At 48.4% G+C, this 17,860-nt stretch overlaps 1 protein-coding gene across 2 annotated transcripts in view; it reads right to left on the bottom strand.

Moving 5' to 3' along the window:
• CEP290 (centrosomal protein 290) overlaps nt 1–17,860 on the bottom strand; it is a 1,500,249-nt gene that overhangs the window by 894,406 nt on the left and 587,983 nt on the right. For both annotated transcript variants that reach the window (XM_078678872.1, XM_078678869.1), the window contains exon 26: nt 6,681–6,792. In XM_078678872.1, the coding sequence (XP_078534998.1) occupies nt 6,681–6,792 (112 nt within the window). The remainder of the gene's footprint in view (nt 1–6,680; nt 6,793–17,860) is intronic.

Here is a 17,860-nt window from a genome sequence, read left to right as displayed (position 1 = left end):
CCCCCGGTGCTCCGGGATGCTGTGGCAAGAAAGTTTTCCGGATCCAGTCTCACGCCTGGGGATAATTCTACGTTAAGGATTCTGCGGCTAGTAGTCTCTATCTGATAGGTTGTAACCGGAAGTACAAGGGGGTACCCCAAGGGAGCCCCCAGCACATGGGATCATACTTCCAACATTGGAATCGGTGTTGGGGTATGAGTCCAACATGTTTGATACCAAACATGACTGGGTTCGGTGCAGCCACTATATAGGAAGACATCTCGTAATGACTGATGTCCCCTATATGTGTTTAAATGGCTGATCGCACTTACAAAGCCTGGAGAATATACTCCGGGATTTGTAGGGGAGTCCTGCTCACGCAGGGGACCCTCACACTTCTAACCAAGCACCCTCCCTTTAGGCTGAATGGCCTGCTAGAGGGGTGACTTATAGGTTTTAAGTGCAGTGACCTCAGATATAAGGAAACATATCTGTTGTGAGAGCTTCAAGTACCAACTAACACAGGCTGCAATGGCAGGCCTGTAGTCGCATGGGAGACCCGTGGTGTACCTATGCCCTGGGTACCTTAGTAGAATATGCTAGTGACTTACAAGGGTACACTAGTAGCCAATTGTGGATGTACAACAGTACTTACCAAGTAAAATTTAGGGAGGAAGCACAGTGACAGGGGTCCTGGTGAGCAGGATCCCAGTCAGACTAGTAAAAAATAAAAGACTAGCGGAGAGATGCGAACGCTCTCACAAGTCAGGACAGTCACAATCCTCCCAGAACCAAAACGTTGCCTTCTCAATATCTGGGAACCTACGGACTTAAACAATTCAGCTCAGGACTGGGTGACGTTGGGTATGACAGTGGACAAATGCAATATAGCGCAAAGCTGGGAATCTAGACATAACCCAACGCTTAGTCAATGGTGCAACGACATGGACATGGCAATGGTGGCGGAGAAGTCAGTCTACAGTCATTGGGGGCGCCACAAAAAATGGGCTAAAGTATGGGAGAAGTGGAACTCCTACTGAGAAAACATATGTGAACTTCCACGGGATGAATCAGAGAAATTAGTGAGTAACTACACTTTTACCTATATCGAAGGTCACTGCACTTAAAATCTCTATGTCACCCCTAAACCAGGCCTTTCAATCCTCTTCCCACACTGATGACCCTGGAAACTATGGGGCCAATTGTGGGATTGGCTCCTCAGTGGATCAGGAGCGAGACCAAGTGGCACATTGAAATCCTCTCAATATCTCCGGTGTAGCAGGATGGGGACAAGTCCCACTTTACTTTCTTGTGTTTCTTTCTCCACTTTGATTTGAACTTAACTGAAGACTTTGACCGTGATGAGGACCTGTTGTGCTTCATGTTCCCTTATCTTTGGAAGCATGAGAGCGCATTTCTCACATGACTTGGAGTTGTGTCTTGATCCCAAACACCAAAGGTATGCCTTGTGCAGGTTTGTCAGAGATTTGTTTGCAACAGTCCTGCATAGTTCATATCCTGTAGCTTTTTGAGGGGATATAGTACACTTGTACACTGGTTGAAGTTTTTGAATAAACAAAATCCTGTCAACCATTGAAGAAAAGGTGGTGTTATGTTATGTTAATTCGACTTATATAGCGCATGGCTGCCCCAGCAACAGGGCGTCCCAGCGTTTGCAGACAGGCCAGCAGGCAGGGCACAGCAGGAGAGACGGCAAAGTAGGGTCACTTTAGGGAGACAGATGCAGCAGCCTCCCTAAATGGAGGCGAGCAGCCAGGTTTTGATCTGTTTCCGAAAGAGCCGATGATCTTGTATACAACGTGCCTCAAGGGGAATAGAATTCCATAGGGCCAGGGCCAAGGACCTGAAAGAGCAGCCACCTGCTCTGCTCTTGCGCACCCTAATGGTGCAGGCAAGATGCAAGTCTGCAGAGCGTAGGGCCCGTGTGGGAACGTAGAAGGTGCATAGTCCCTGCAATATCTGGGGACCGTGGCCGTGTAGGATTTTATGGGTGAGGCAGAGGGTCTTAAATTGGATTCTTTGTTTTATGGGCAGCCAATGCAAACGGTGTAGTAAATGGGAGGTGCGACAGTATTTAGGTAGGGCGAAGAGAGTGCGGGCAGCCGCATTTTGAGCCCTTTGAAGTCTTTTGATGACTGTTTTATTGGTGCCCAGTAATAGTCAATTACAATAGTCCAGATGGGATATAACCATAGATTGGATAATTACTTGGCGAGTAGGGGGCTCGAAGAATCCCAGGATGGGTTTGAGGCTGCGCAGGCGGCCAAAACAGTTACCAGCAACTTTTTTTGCATGAAGCTCAAATGAGAGGGAGTTGTCCATTAAGACCCCCCAAATTCTTGACTACCTCTTTAGGTATAGGGGGGGACCCATTGTCGAAGGCCACCACTGGTAGTCCCACTTATACGAGTCACGGCCAATCAGGAGCACCTCCGTCTTAGAGGAGTTGAGTTGGAGATAGTTCTCCGTCATTCTGTCCGAGATGGCCAGAACATCTTCCTGGAATTTTAACCGGTCTGACGCGGTGTTCTTAGAGAAGGTGAAAATCAGCTGTGTGTCGTCCGCATATCAGATCATTTTGATCTTCTGCTCTTTGGCCAGGAGGGCAAGAGGGCGGACGTACACGTTAAACAGCGTAGGGCTAAGGGCGAAGCCCTGAGGGACACCGCAGTTGAGGGGGAACCTGGCAGACAAATATGGTGGGGCATGAATCTGGAAAGAGTGGTCCGATAGGAAAGACGCAAACCAGGCCAGGGCTTGCCGCTGACCCGATCTCCCCGATATGATTGATCAGAATCTTGTGGGAGACAGTATCGAACGCCGCGCTAAAGTCGAGCAGGATCAGTGCTGAGGTGTTACCTAGGTCTTGTGAAGCCCTCAGTTGTTCAGTGACTGTCAACAGAGCGGACTCCGTGCTATGCCTAGCCCGGAAGCCATTTTGTGAGTTGTCCAGGATCCCATTGACTTCCAGATATCTGGTCAGGGTGGAATTAACGTGTGCTTCCATCACCTTGGCCAGATACGGGAGGAGAGAAATGGGTCGGAAGTTCTCTGGCAGGGAGGGATCCAGAGTGGGCTTCTTCAGCAGGGGGATGACCTTGGCATGTTTCCACGATTGAGGGATTTTAGATGACTGGGGTGATCTGTTAATCAGTTCCCATCCCTCGTGCAGGATGGAATCGTGGAATTGCCTAAAGGTGTCAGGTTTAACTGGATCGTCAGGCGAACCAGACTTCACATTTGTGGTCAGAAATTCAAGATCTTTGGGGGACAGGGATGGGAGGGTTTGTAGGGCGTGAGGGGGATCGGATGGACATGTGGATAGTCCAGAAATCGGAGTAGATCTTCTGGTGTCCAATAAGTTGTAGATGCCCTCGACTTTATTAATGAAGAAACGTGCCAGAGCTTCGCAGTGCGAGTTCGAGGCTATTATGTTGTTAGTTCCCTCTGGTGCTTTGGTCAAATCATTTATCAGAGAGAAAATAGTTTTAGATGGATTAGGGCTTGAATTAATCATATTGGTATAGAATACTGCTTTTGTTTTTTGTATAAATTTGTGATATACTTAGGTGGCTGACCTATAGGTATTTTTTTGCCAGGGGGTCGTAGGAGCGCCTTCAGGCGCGCTCTAGAGTCTTACAGTGTTTTTTTTTAATGCTAATATCTCGTTGTACCCAGGATGCGACTGCTCGCGTTTGGGCTGGGACAGTTTTTTTAGGATGCAGTGGTCCAGCGAGTTATTAATCCACCCCCTATAGGCTTTGTCTGCTTCCTCCAGATCGCTGGGCCAGTCTGGGCGGGAAGATTTTAGGCTGGACTCAAAGCTGGAAACGTCCAGTTTATGCCACGGGTGCCTCCAAAGAGGAGGGGGGAGATTCTGCCGTGAGGCGGTGTATGTGCTAATGCAAATGTGGATAAGATAGTGGTCCGTCCAAATTTGTGAAAGGGGAGTATAGACTTTAAGTGCCTGAATGTTGGAGAACACAGGATCCAGCAAGTGGCCTGCCAGGTGAGACGGACCCTCGACTAGCTGAGTTAACTGGCAGGCTTCCAAGTCTCCCAGGAAGTTAGTAATCTCGTGGGAGTCAAGGCACTCCAAATGTAAATTCAGGTCTCCTAGAATACTAAAATTAGCTGTCTGCAGGGCAAGTGTAGCAATGGTGAGGGTCAGGGCTTCCTGAAAGGCGCCCGCCGGCCCAGGGGGGCGGTAAATAAGAAGCCCGGAAAAAGTAAAGTTGTCTGATATCCTGATCTTGAATAGGGCACATTCGCAGTCAGGTATAATCAAAGGAGAAAGAGTACAGGAGTAGGCAGATTTAGATATCACAGCTAGTCCACCTCCCCTGCCGCTGGGTCTCTTCTGTGTAAGCATCGTATAGCCTGTCGGGAGAGCCAGGGCCGGAATGGCCGTCGAGTCACTGGTCAGCCAGGTCTTCGTTAAAAAAAGTAGGTCCGGGGACCGGTCCAGAAGTAGATCAAATATTTCTTCATGGTGCTTTACTAGGGTGTGGAGCTCTGGATCCCATTCCTGGGCACAGAAAGAAAGGAAAAGACATCAGAGCACACAGGTGTTACGTATACTAGGTACCAATCAACCACAAAAAACAAAAAACAAATGCGGAGCTGCATGTCGCTACCTACAGGAATGAGGCGGCACTGCTATGTGAGTTTCTGGATCCAATCTGGCACCTGGGGTTATGCTAAAGGTGAGAAATCTGCGGATTGAAGTATTAATCACACAACTTTCTTCTGATGAATACTTCTACCTGCAGAGTCCTTACCCATTGAATTGAATCAAGAGCAGCATCCCTTTCCAGACGGTAGGTCTGAAGGAATAATCGGGCAAGTAATTCCTGGAGCACAGAAAGTGTGAAATAAACATCCCTTCTCACTTCTGAATACAAGCAGTAAAAGTTGGCAGAGTTAAGAGATGCCCAGGTACCTGCACTATAAAGCTCAGTCACTGGAAACCCTATGGCCAGCGCTGAAGAGGAAAACTTACTTCTGGTGCGGATTCCAGAGGGGTGGGGGTAATGGAGGGGGGGGATGTTTTGGCAAGTAAAGAGTACATTTTGATGCACAGAATGATCCAGAGTGATAAAGCCCTCTTTTAAACAGCTGCACTATTTTTATTGCCTACATACTCCATGAAGAACTGGTAGTCAAACCAGATCTCTGAGCGGTCAACATAGTAACTAATCGTCCTGTAAGAAAGCTCCTTGGGTGGAATGATGTCTATGAGATCTGTTTCCGCAAAGGACTATGCAGGAGGCAAAATGCGTTAAGGGGACCAATCTCTGAAATTTAATCAATGTCCAGCGTAGTTGTCATTGTGCTTCCTCTTCTCATAGTGCTTCTAAGTCTTCTCAATTTCTACAAAGGACAGGAATGCTACTTAGAGGGCGATCTCGATCAGCGTTGAGCCAGACGCTCATCTCAGCCCTTAAAAAGTTTGAGCTTGCAGTACTTAATGGCCTTTAGGTGCATAAGGTCGCATCTGTCATACAACCTCAAGTTGTGCTTCAATCCCAAGCAACACCGACAGACCTTGAGGGAGTCTGAAATGAACATCCATCCACAGCAAATGCAACAGACTTTTAAGCTCGGTTTCTTTGATGTTGGCATGCTTAGAAGAGGTTTGGCAAAAGTTAAAGAAAACCCCAACAAGCAGCCCTTAACCACGTTCAAGGGAGCGGAAAAATGTAACTGACGTCAGTGCCTGAGCAGTTTCAGACGAGGTAGAGACAGCGTCCCCTGCTGGTCTGGGAGAGCTATAAAAACGTTCTGGATACAGTCTGGCGCTCAAACATATTCAATAGGGTGACGAATCTGCAGGAAGAAGTATCCATTATAAACACATTTACTGTTGTTTATGTTACAAATCAGAATAAAAACTATGGCTCAAAAAAGTTATTATAAAGAAGGCAAGCAAGTACAAGGCAAACCAACAGCAAAGCGCTCTCATCCAAGAACACGCTGCTTATCTGCTTCTCTGACTAGCTAGGATGCCTTCCTTGTACATCACACAAGGAGAAAACAAACGGACATAGAATATAATCCTTTTACTGATTTTTATTGGTGCAGACTTTTTTCACATAAAAAGTCATAGAATGCTTTAAAACATATCACGTCTACACGTTTTTCTTTCTTTACTACAATATTTAGGAAAACGTTAAAAAAATTAGGCTTGTCGATGCAAACTATCAGTAGGAACTATCACTGAGGCACCAAACAGTGACTGAGAATGGCAGTGAAGCTATAGAGAGGGAAATGAATGCAGATGCTCTGTAGCCGTAAATGTGGACTTTCAGTAGTCGTCAATGGGCCTGTTAAATACCTCACGTGAATCACCACTTTCAATTCGACTTACAAACTCCCTTCAAATGGTGAAAAACAAGGGCAACACGCAATAAATGAGGAATTAAGTATCATGTGAGGGATTATAATTCACTAATCAATGTAACCTGGGAAGCAATTTAGATATACAAAAATGAGAGGTAATACACGATTGATAGCAGTCCTTAGAAAACAGCAAACATGACAGGGCTGGCTGTGTCTCTGGAAATATAAAATAGAACCCACAAAAGAAACCACTTTAACAATAACAAAACGGAAATCCCATTCCCCTTCAAAATGCTTTCCTTACTAAGAATGATGTTACTTTTTCGAGGTTTACTTACCCACTTTTGAATAGTACTCCCAAGCTTGCTCTAGAGTGTGCAGTTTTTCCTTGGCAATTTCAAGTTCTTTATTTGAAGATTCAACTTGTTTCTTTATAGACATGTTTTCACTCTGCAAACAGAAAACAACGACCATGATAGCGTGGAAGTAAGTGGGCGTCACTTCTGTGCAAACCTGATACTAGATTTTCCATCATTACAACCAGAGTAACGAATACCGATGGGGACAAACCAATGAAATAGGAAACTACTATAGGAAGCCTCCTTTCCTAAGGAAGGCTCTGGACTTTGTCGCTCTGCAAACGTGATACATACTTATTACTTTCGGCTGTTATGTGTGAAATATCGGACCTGATGGAGAAAGTGCATGGAAACATATCAGTAAAATGAGAAGATATAGCCCCCGCTTTTAAGGCTGCAGATAGAATCTGTTCTTTAACCGAATATGAAAGAAAATTCACCAATATCTCCCGTGGTTTCTGCCTTCCCAGATTTCTTTTAAAGGGGTCTCTATGTACCCTCTGAATTTCGCTTTTTAAGTCCACATTTGGGAGACCCTCAGAGATTGTACTTACAATAATGAGATCCCAAACCCCTTTACATCCTCTCCCTCAATCGATTCTGACCCTGCTCGCAGGCAGGTCGCTCCCCACGCCACCACACGGCCGCCAGCTGCCTCGTACCTGCTCCCTGCCACCCGCCTGTTTTGCCGCCCCTTCCCGCCGCTGCGGCCCCGCCCCCCTGCTCCCCACTGGCCACCCTGCTCCCGCCTTCCGGCTGCTCCTCCCTCCCTCTCCCCCTCTTATGGAGGCCGTGCCACTGGCGGGCCGAAGGCATGCGGAGGCAAGCCCGTCTGAGCCCATCCGCGCCCAGCGACAGAACCCCTGGACCCCGCAAACGCCACAACACCAGACTCCGCTACGACGCCAGCACCCTCTACACACTAAACGCCAGCCGAAACCACACCTGCTTCCAAGCCGCCCCGAAACGGACTCACGGACCTTTCTCCTGCCACACCTGCGACAGAGCCACCAAACCTCCAAGGGCTGGACCCAACCACTTCTGCTGCATACTCCTCAACACCCGCTCCGCACGCAAACACGCCGTCGAGCTCTGGGATCTGCTTAACACCTCCGCCCCAGACGTGGCCTTCCTGACCGAGACCTGGTGGAACGACTCCTCGGTGCCCGACATCGCCAAAGCCATCCCGGACGGCTACAAGAACACTCGCAGGGATCCCGCCAACGGAATCGGAGGAGGAATAGCCATCATCCACAAGTCCACCCTCAAGGTCGCCACCCACGCAGACGACACTCTCAAGACCGCCAAACACCTGCACTTCCGGATCCACACCGACCCCAACACCACCCTCAGAGGAACACTCATCTACAGACCCCCCCGGACCCTGGGCTCAATTCAGCAACTCCATCGCCGACCTCGCCAGCACCCACGCACTCGCCTCCACGGACTACATCCTCCTTGGGACCTGAATTTCCACCTCGAGAACAACAACGACGCCAACTCCGCCACTCTGATCGACAACCTCGCTAACCTCGGCCTCAGACAACTCGTCACCGCACCCACCCACGCCGCTGGCCACACGCTGGACCCCGTCTTCTCCACAGGCACTCACGTCTTCTCCACAGGCACTCACGTCACCTTCGACCACACCACCAAACTCCACTGGACTGACCACTGCTGCATCCATTTCAACTTCAATAAACCAAACACGCACCACCGCACCCAACAGCTACCTTGCCGCTGCTGGAGCAAAGTCACCGAAGACCAGCTGATCACCACCCTCGCCCAAAACCCACCCACCGACCCCACCAACCCAGACACCGCAGCCCGCAACCTCAGACAGTGGATCGACGACTGCGCCAACACCCTCGCCCCACTCAAGAAACCCTCCAACAACCACGCCAGCAAGAGAGCCACCTGGTTCACCGATGAGCTGCAGACCTCCAAACGTGCATGCCGGAAACTGGAGAAGATATGGCTCCACGAACACACTCCGGACAACCACACAGCCCACAAGGACGCCACCCGCAGACATCACCACCTCATCAGATTAGCCATGAGATCCTCCTTCAAAGACCGCCTGGATAACAACGCACATGACAGCAAAGAGCTTTTCAGCATCGTAAAGGAACTCTCCAACCCCAGCGCCAACGACATACCGCCCTAACAAGAACTGTGCAACTCACTGGGCATCTTCTTCCACCGCAAGATCGCTGACATCAATGACAGCTTCAACACCAAGACCGCCCGACTACGCCAGACCCCACCTCCCCTGTGAACACCACCAGCGCCAACCACCTGACCTCCTGGTCCAACCTCAACGAGACACGCAATCATGAACTCCATCCACTCAGGATCTCCGTCAGACCCGTGCCCACCCCACGTATTCAACAAAACAGATGCTGACATTGCACCCCAACTACGGAAGGTCATCAACATCTCCTTCGAAACAGCGACATTCCCGGAAAGCTGAAAACACGCCGAAATCAACGCCCTCCTCAAGAAGCCCAAGGCGGACCACAAGGACCTCAAGAACTTCCGGCCCATCTCTCTGCTCCCGTTCCCGGCGGAGGTCATCGAGAAAATTGTCACAATGCAACTGGCCCGCCACCTGGAAGACAACAACATCTTGGAACCGTCCCAGTCCGTGTTCAGACCAAACCACAGCACCGAGACAGCCCTCATCGCCGCCACAGACTACATCAGGTGCCAACTAGACAACGGCAAAACTTCAGCCCTAATCCTCCTGGACCTGTCAGCCGCCTCCGACACGGTCTGCCATTGCACTCTAAAGACACGCCTCTTAGAAGCCGGAATCCAAGAGAAGGCCCTTGACTGGACAACGTCCTTCCTCTCCAGCAGAACCCAGAGCGTCCGCCTCCCGCCCTTCCGATCCGAGGCCACCGACATCATCTGCGGCGTCCCCCAGGGCTCAGCCCGACGCTGTTCAACGTCCACATGGCCCCCTCGCACAAGTGGCCCACCAACACAACCTCAATATTATCTCCTATGCTGGCGACACCCAGCTCATCCTCTCTGTTAGACCTGGCACCTTGGCGTGAGTCTCCCTTCCACTTTTTGCTGATGTGCCTCAGATGCTTTGCTGGTGTTAGCTGCTCAGGGCACTGCACCACGGCCAATCTGTGCCGCAGTGCAAGTGCTCCCAATGTAAAAGTGTACCTATAAATTGATTTCCATGATTGGCTGATTTGATTTACTGTCAGTCCCCAGTAAAGTGCACCAGGAGTGCCAAGGCTTGTAAATACAAATACTGCTAGTGGGCCTGCAGCCTTTTAAAATGTGTCTAAAGGTCTGCCATTGCAGAACCTGCGTGCAGTCTGGTACTGTCATGCTGGCTGGGCAAGTGCACACACTTGCCAGCCTCTAAACCTTCCCTTTACTTCTGTGAGTCACCCCTATGGTAGGCCCTAGGGTAGGGTGCATTGTAAGCCTAAGGTAGGACAAGCCCTGAAATGTGTGGCATGTCCTAATAGTGAATTACAGCCATTTTTGTTTTTCACTATTGTAAGGCTACCTGTTCTCATAGGCCAGAATGGGCTGTTGGAATTATTCCACTCTATAATCCCAGCAGGCACAGGGAACATGGTAGAAAGTCAAGTTTAGTATGCCTGAACTCAGAATATTAAAATACTTATTTTAGTAAAGTTTATTTTAATATCCTGTGTTTGCAAATGCTACTTTTAGAAAGTTAGCATTTGCTTGCATGACCATTTCAGCCCGCCTCTGCTAGGATGTGTATCTGCTGTCTGGTTTCTATGAGTGACAGGGCTGGGGAATTCCAGAAGCCGGTCTGGGCTGCCAGGTGGTGAATAGAGGGATTACCCCCAGGATGGGTAGGAGGAGTGCCCCTTGACTCTGAATAGGGCTGTGCTCTGCCACCACAATGCTGGCTCCACCTCCTGCGGAGCGTATGATGTCCCTGCCCTGCACCCTGAAAGAAGAAGGCAGCTTCCTGTAAACAGAGTACTCCAAAACTGGGCTGAACCAGGCTCAGGCCCCCTGGCCTGCAAAGACTAAAGAAACTCAGTATAAGTATAGGAGCCTTGCTCCTAAGAAATTAGATCTTGTTTTACCACGAAGAACCTCTGCCCGACTAGAAGGACCAGTAAGAAACTGAAGGAGGAAAGACTATCCCTGACCTGGGGTACTGGCCTGCAGTGGTGCCTTGCTGAGGAAGGAGAGGAAAAGACCAGAAAGGACTTTGCTTCATTTGTGCTTAAAACTATCTCCAAGGGCTTGATTTGAGCTTGCCCCCTGAACTGAGCCCCAGGACCAGTGGGTTCATTGTGCCTGCGCTCGTCTTTGAACGAGCCGTGTGCTTCCTTCCCGCCGGAGCTGAGTCCTGTGCACCCTCGCCCCCTCCTAGGACCGTGACACTCAGGAGCCTGGCTGCCCTTGCCCGCTAAGAGCCCCGCTCTTGCCAAGTCGCTCTCTACCCGTCGGGCCTCGCCTGCTACAGGAGCTCGTGGTGTGCTCCCTCGCCCCTCCCGACGGAATTTTGCTTGGAGTGCGATCCTACGCCTCGGACGGCCGCCCGTACATTGCAACGTACCCGGCCACCCCACTTTGCCCTCCAGCCCCTGAAAGAGGCCGCGCTGCACCCTGAAGAGACCCCCAGTACGGTCCGTACTGGAGGCCCTGTGCCGCGCCTGCCTACTGGGAGCCGCCAGCCGTCGAAGATCCAAAGGTACGCTTTTCCGCCGGTGCGTACTAGCCGAGTACGACTCGTCCTCCTGACGTACGCCGAGTGGACCCAGACGCCGTGCCTCGGAGGTCTGCAAACCAAGGTACTGTACCGTACAAACTCGACAGCGAGTCTACAACTGACTCGGAGTCCGCACCGTTCTGTTTTCCCCGTAGCGCTGTTCGTCTCGACCTTCACAGCGCTGTATGCCTCTTACGCGAGGCGCGTAAAAGTCAGAAGCCCTTCGTGTACGCTAGCTAGGTACGCCTCGCACGGGAGTGGGACGACGCGCACCCCATTGTAATTCCATAGCGTTGTACGCCTCGCACCAAGCGCCGCGCCTCGGACTAACGTGTCCGTGAGGCGCTTGAGGGTTGGCGAGGCTGTGTTTTGAGCATCGCGTACAGCGTACAGGAGCGCTACGAAGCGCCCAGCAGTGTGACACACTGCCAGAACAGAACAGAGCTTGTACTTTACAGTTTGTGGAAGCAGCTTAACCCATCCTTAAGAACTTGAAAGAACACTTGCCTCTTTAAAATCTTGTGGCCTCATTTTTAAACGTTACATGGTCTTGTGATAGTAACTGCATCATATCTTATATTTTTACATAAAGCCTACGTATTTTTTATACAAATCGTACGCCTGGTGTCCATTTGTGGTGGGTTATTGTGTTTGCTGTATGTGGTCATAAATGCTTAACTAACTTCGCGCCCTGAAGATTAGCCTTGTCTGCTCCTCGGACCCACCCCTCAGCCTGGGACGACTCCTGGTGGCCGACCACACTGGGAACAGCACTGACACCCACCGACCATGCACGCAACCTAGGATACATCCTCGACTCCTCCTTCTCCATGTCTAAACAGGTCAACGCTGTCTCCTCCTCCTGCTACAACACCCTCCGCATGCTCCGCAGGATTTACAAGTGGATCCTGACCGAAACAAGAAGAACGGTGACACAGGCCCTCGTCCGCAGAAGACTGGACTATGGCAACGCACTCTACGCAGGAAAAGGGCTCAGACATAAAATCAGTGGAAGTACCCCTACCAGTCCCCGGCCCTGTTCAGGCTCTTGTCTCCGCCGCTGATAATAGGGAAGAGTTGGGTACCGCTCAGGTGCCGGAAGGTGGCAAAGACAGGGCTGCGCATGGGACCCTTGAGAAGAGAAAAGAGCACCAAAGGGAACCGATGGAAAACAGTTTCTGCAGTCAGGGTAGCAAAACCAGTCCCAGCTTGCCTCCGAAGGTCCAAGAGACTCTGACCACAAGCTTTGATTCTCGCTTTGATTCTCATTCTCGGGTAGACATTCTCCTTGCTCTAAAAGATTAAATGGCAAATAGATTCACTGTGTCAGAGGCAAACCAAGCAGAGTTGGCTAATAGGTTTTTAGTCTCCGAGGCAAATCAGGCTGCGATCAAGTCTTCATGCGAGATCTTAGCTGAGAAGCTTGAAGAGGTTACCGCAAGGACAGAGGCAATTGAGGCTGAGATTCCGAAGATGAAGTGTGCAATAGAGGATTCCTCTTTCCAGCTGGAGAAGTTAGCTATGCAAAACAAGGAGCTTAAAGATGACTTTGAAGGACTTGAGAATCATTCGCGGAAAAATAACCTGAAATTTCTGAATGTTCCAGAATCGATTGAGGGAAAGGACATAAAGGGGTTTGTGATCTCATTATTGAAAGGTACAATTTCTGGGGGTCTCCCAAATGTGGACTTAAAAAGCAAAATTCAGGGGGTACATAGGGACCCCTTTAAAAGAAATCCGGGAAGGCAGAAACCACTGAAGATATTGGTGAATTTTCTTTCATATTCGCTCAAAGAACAGATTCTATCTGCAGCCTTTAAAGCGGGGGCTATATCTTCTCCTTTTACTGATATGTCTCCATTCACTTTCTCCATCAGGTCAGACATTTCACACATTACAGCCGAAAGACAGTGGGAGTTGGGAAAGAGGCTGGCAGAATTAAATAGTCTTGGGGCAAAGGCTCAACTAAGGTTCCCAGCTACACTGCGAGTCATGTGGAATAACCATATGCACATGATTCAGACCACTAATGAAGCAGATACACTCATATCTAAGATCCAGCTTGAGAAACAGGGGTGGGGATGTAGGGGATACTAGCTATTATGAGAGTTTGTTTCCCCATCGCAATGATTTACTAGTTTTTATGTATATTCACAGAGCCTGGAGGGAGGGTGGGTACGAATAGGTATGGACCTATTGGAAGGTAGGGTTCCTCAGGACGGTAGGGGGATGGGGGGGAGATTCGGGGTGGAAGGGAGTGGCTTGGGGGGGAGGGGTAGGGGAACACAGAGGGTGGCACAGGGTGGTAGCAAAATAGGTAAATAAATGTGCTTATCACACAAATTAAATGATTCCCTTACGATTAGGTTATCTATTGAACAACTCCATCCTCTAGATAAGACCCACTTAAGATGCGCAAGGATAAAATGAAGGGGGGGGGGGTCGGAATATCCAATTCATTTCTTGGAACCTGAATGGTCTGAGATGTCCAAGGAGGCAAAGATTAATATTTAGAGCTGTCTCCTGCGCACGTATGTTTGCTGCAGAAAACTCATCTGAATAGGACAGAGTCTGAATCCGTTTTTTAAAAAAATTCCTTGGCTTCAATGTATTTGCTACTCCCACCAAGTAAATAATATTCGTAGAGTTGCTATCTTGGTAAAAAAGGGAATCACTTATACAATAAGTTCTGTCCAGACAGATCATGAGGCAGAAGGATTATTGCGCTGTTAGACTTTGAGGGAGAGAAGTTGATCTGTTCTTCTTACTACATTCCCAATACGGATGATTCATCTTTTCTAGTCAAACTGCAGGATAGATTAATTATGGTAAATCCTCCAATTATTATAGGTGGGGATTTTAATGTTCGGCTCGACCCAGTGAAGGACAGGTCCAATGTCTGTCGCGTTAATGGGACTCCGAGATCTCGCAGGGTTATGAATAATTTACTATCAAACATCAAACTAGTTGATTTATGGAGAGCAAAGATGGGGTATGTGGATGGATTTACGTTTTATTCTAAAAAAGAACCATCACTCTTCCAGAATTGATTATGCTCTGGTAAATAGAGAGAATATAGAGAATGTCATCAGTATATCTGTATCCCCAAGTCATCTATCTGACCATGCACCCCTAGTTTTTTTATATTCCACCAAGATAATGCCTCAACAAGTTAGATGGACTGTAAATAGGACAATGCTATTGGACCCTGGAATTATTCAGGCAATTAAAAAGTCCTCTCTGGAGTTTTTCTTTTTTAATCTTGGTTCTACTTCAGAAGAGGTTGTCTGGGACGCCTATAAAGCTAATTTAAGGGGGCTCCTATGTAGTCTAATAAGTTCGAGGAATAAGAACAATGTTTTAGAATTGCAGACTCGGGAAGAAAGAATCTCTTCTCTTGAAGAAGAAAGAAGTCATATTGCCCATGGCAGTTATAGAGAATTGGTACAGATAGAGATAGAACTTGAGGAGGCAAGACGAGATCTACGGTCCTATCTGGATCAGAAATGTAAGGCTCAGTGGAAGGCTCGCAATATGGAAACCTTCAAATATGGGGAGAGCAGGGGCATTATTGGCATGAAAGGCAAGGATAGATAGGGGAAAAAATACCATTAGTCAACTTATAATCGATAATGCGGGAACTAAATCCAGTGAGCCTGTAGTTATACAGAACTGCCTTCTGTCGCGTTTCGCAAATCTTTACAAGGAGGATATTGATCCCCCCACAAGATGCAATAAGATCGTGGCTGATGGATTAAACTATTCCTGTCCTTTCAGATACAACTAGAGATCTCTTAGATTCACCTATTTCTATGGAGGAGATTAAGGAGCAAATAAAGAGTACAACAATTAAGAAGGCTGCGGGCCTTGATGCCCTTCCAAGTGAAATCTATAAAGCCTTGCTGGATGAACTTTTGCCTGTACTCCACACTTTATTTAATATGGTATATAGCCCTGCAGGGAAGATCCCTAGCTCATGGAAGGAGGCCACGATAGTGCTGATACTGAAGCCTGGGAAGGATCCCTTGTTGCCTGACTCTTACCGCCCAATCTCCCTGCTGAACGCTGACTATAAGATCTTTATGGGCATTTTGGCAGGGAGATTGGGTAAACTAGTACCAAGCCTAATCAACACAGACTGGAAGGGCTTTATGCCCGGGAGAGTCATTCAGGAGCAAATCCAACTGATAATTGGTAACATCGATCTAGCTGAAAATAGGGGGGACCCCTTGGCAGTAGTGGCACTAGATGCCGCTAAGGCCTTCGACCGGGTCTGTTGGAAATATCTATGGGCGGTGTTGGAGGGCATGGGTATGGGTCCAACTTTTGTCCAGACTCTAAAGAACTGTTACTATGGAGCATCTGCAAAGATCTTACTAAACGGCTCTCTGACCCCTAGCTTTGAAATCCAGAGGGGGACGAGACAGGGGTGTCCCTTGTCTCCCCTCTTGTTCAATATTTATATTGAGACCCTTACGCAGGCGATCAGGCAGGATAATATCATAAGCCCTTTTAAATCAGGAAATTACCATTGTAAAATCGCTTTGCCTGCAGATGATGTTATAATTTACACTGCAAATCCTGATATCTCTATTCCGCATTTAGAAAATCTGTTGTTGGAGTTTGGTGCGATTTCAGGGTATTAGGCCAACTCGGCTAAAACCAAGATTATGTGCTGGAACACGGTGTATATTTACAACAAGGGGTGGTGATGGACAGAGTCTCTGAATTAAGCAGAATACTCTCACCCAGTCAAGAGATCAGGGCTAGATCCAACACCGTTTTTTAGCTCATTGCACCATCCCAGTTTCAGAACCTGGCTGTATGCAAATTAGTCTGTCCCTGGCCCAGTGCATCATGGGAACAGGGCAGACCAGACTACAAAAGCCAATTCTTACACTGGGAAGGAAACAAGCTTCCGGGGACCGGTTTCTGGCATTACAGCCGTCTTCGGCCCAGCTTGCTTGAGTCCTGATGGTGCAATGAGCAAGGGACTCACATCTGAGTATACCCTTCCACGCTTAGGGTGGACAAAAATATTTACAACAAGGGGTGGTGATGGACAGAGTCTCTGAATTAAGCAGAATACTCTCACCCAGTCAAGAGATCAGGGCTAGATCCAACACCGTTTTTTAGCTCATTGCACCATCCCAGTTTCAGAACCTGGCTGTATGCAAATTAGTCTGTCCCTGGCCCAGTGCATCATGGGAACAGGGCAGACCAGACTACAAAAGCCAATTCTTACACTGGGAAGGAAACAAGCTTCCGGGGACCGGTTTCTGGCATTACAGCCGTCTTCGGCCCGGCTTGCTTGAGTCCTGATGGTGCAATGAGCAAGGGACTCACATCTGAGTATACCCTTCCACGCTTAGGGTGGACAAAAATATTTACAACAAGGGGTGGTGATGGACAGAGTCTCTGAATTAAGCAGAATACTCTCACCCAGTCAAGAGATCAGGGCTAGATCCAACACTGTTTTTTAGCTCATTGCACCATCCCAGTTTCAGAACCTGGCTGTATGCAAATTAGTCTGTCCCTGGCCCAGTGCATCATGGGAACAGGGCAGACCAGACTACAAAAGCCAATTCTTACACTGGGAAGGAAACAAGCTTCCGGGGACCGGTTTCTGGCATTACAGCCGTCTTCGGCCCGGCTTGCTTGAATCCTGATGGTGCAATGAGCAAGGGACTCACATCTGAGTATACCCTTCCACGCTTAGGGTGGACAAAAATATTTACAACAAGGGGTGGTGATGGACAGAGTCTCTGAATTAAGCAGAATACTCTCACCCAGTCAACACGGTGTATAGTCACGGCCCCATAAGCAAAGGGTTCAGGTATTTAGGAATCAAAATAGTAAAGGATTTAAATAAAATACCTTTGATCAATTGGAAAAAAATCGAAAAAGTTATCGATTTTCTCTTTGCCAGGTGGAAAAATCTCCCTTTATCGATCTATGGGAGGGTCAACCTAGTGAAGATGTCGGTATTACCTAAACGGACCTTCCGTTTTAGTGCGATCCCTCTTACTTTCCCGCAGGATAGCATTAATAAGATTCAGGGGAAGATAGGCAGCTTTATTTGGGGGCAGAAAAGTGCCAGGCTATCCTAGAAGAAACTAAGAAGGAAGCTGCTGAAAGGTGGGCTGGCACTCCCAGATATAAATTTATAACTAATGGCTTTTCAATTCAAGGGCATAAGGATGCTCCTCTCCATTCCGGTGGAAACTTCTTGGGGTAGACCTTTAGGGGAACTTGTATTAGCAGAGGATGGCAATGGGCAGGCGGGGTTTTTATATATGTTTGGGGCCCCCAGATTTTTCAAGATTGGGGCAAAGCCTCAACTAAGGTTCTATTTTACAATTTAAGGTTCTATTTTAAAATTTGGAAAACTAGTCAATTTGCAAAAATACAATTTAACTAAAGGCAATTTCTG

This window comes from Lissotriton helveticus, chromosome 1_1 (assembly GCF_964261635.1).
Source record: "Lissotriton helveticus chromosome 1_1, aLisHel1.1, whole genome shotgun sequence".
Lineage (NCBI taxonomy): Eukaryota > Metazoa > Chordata > Amphibia > Caudata > Salamandridae > Lissotriton > Lissotriton helveticus.
The sequence above is the reverse complement of the archived record's forward strand: the minus strand, read 5'-3'. Positions and strand labels throughout refer to the sequence as shown.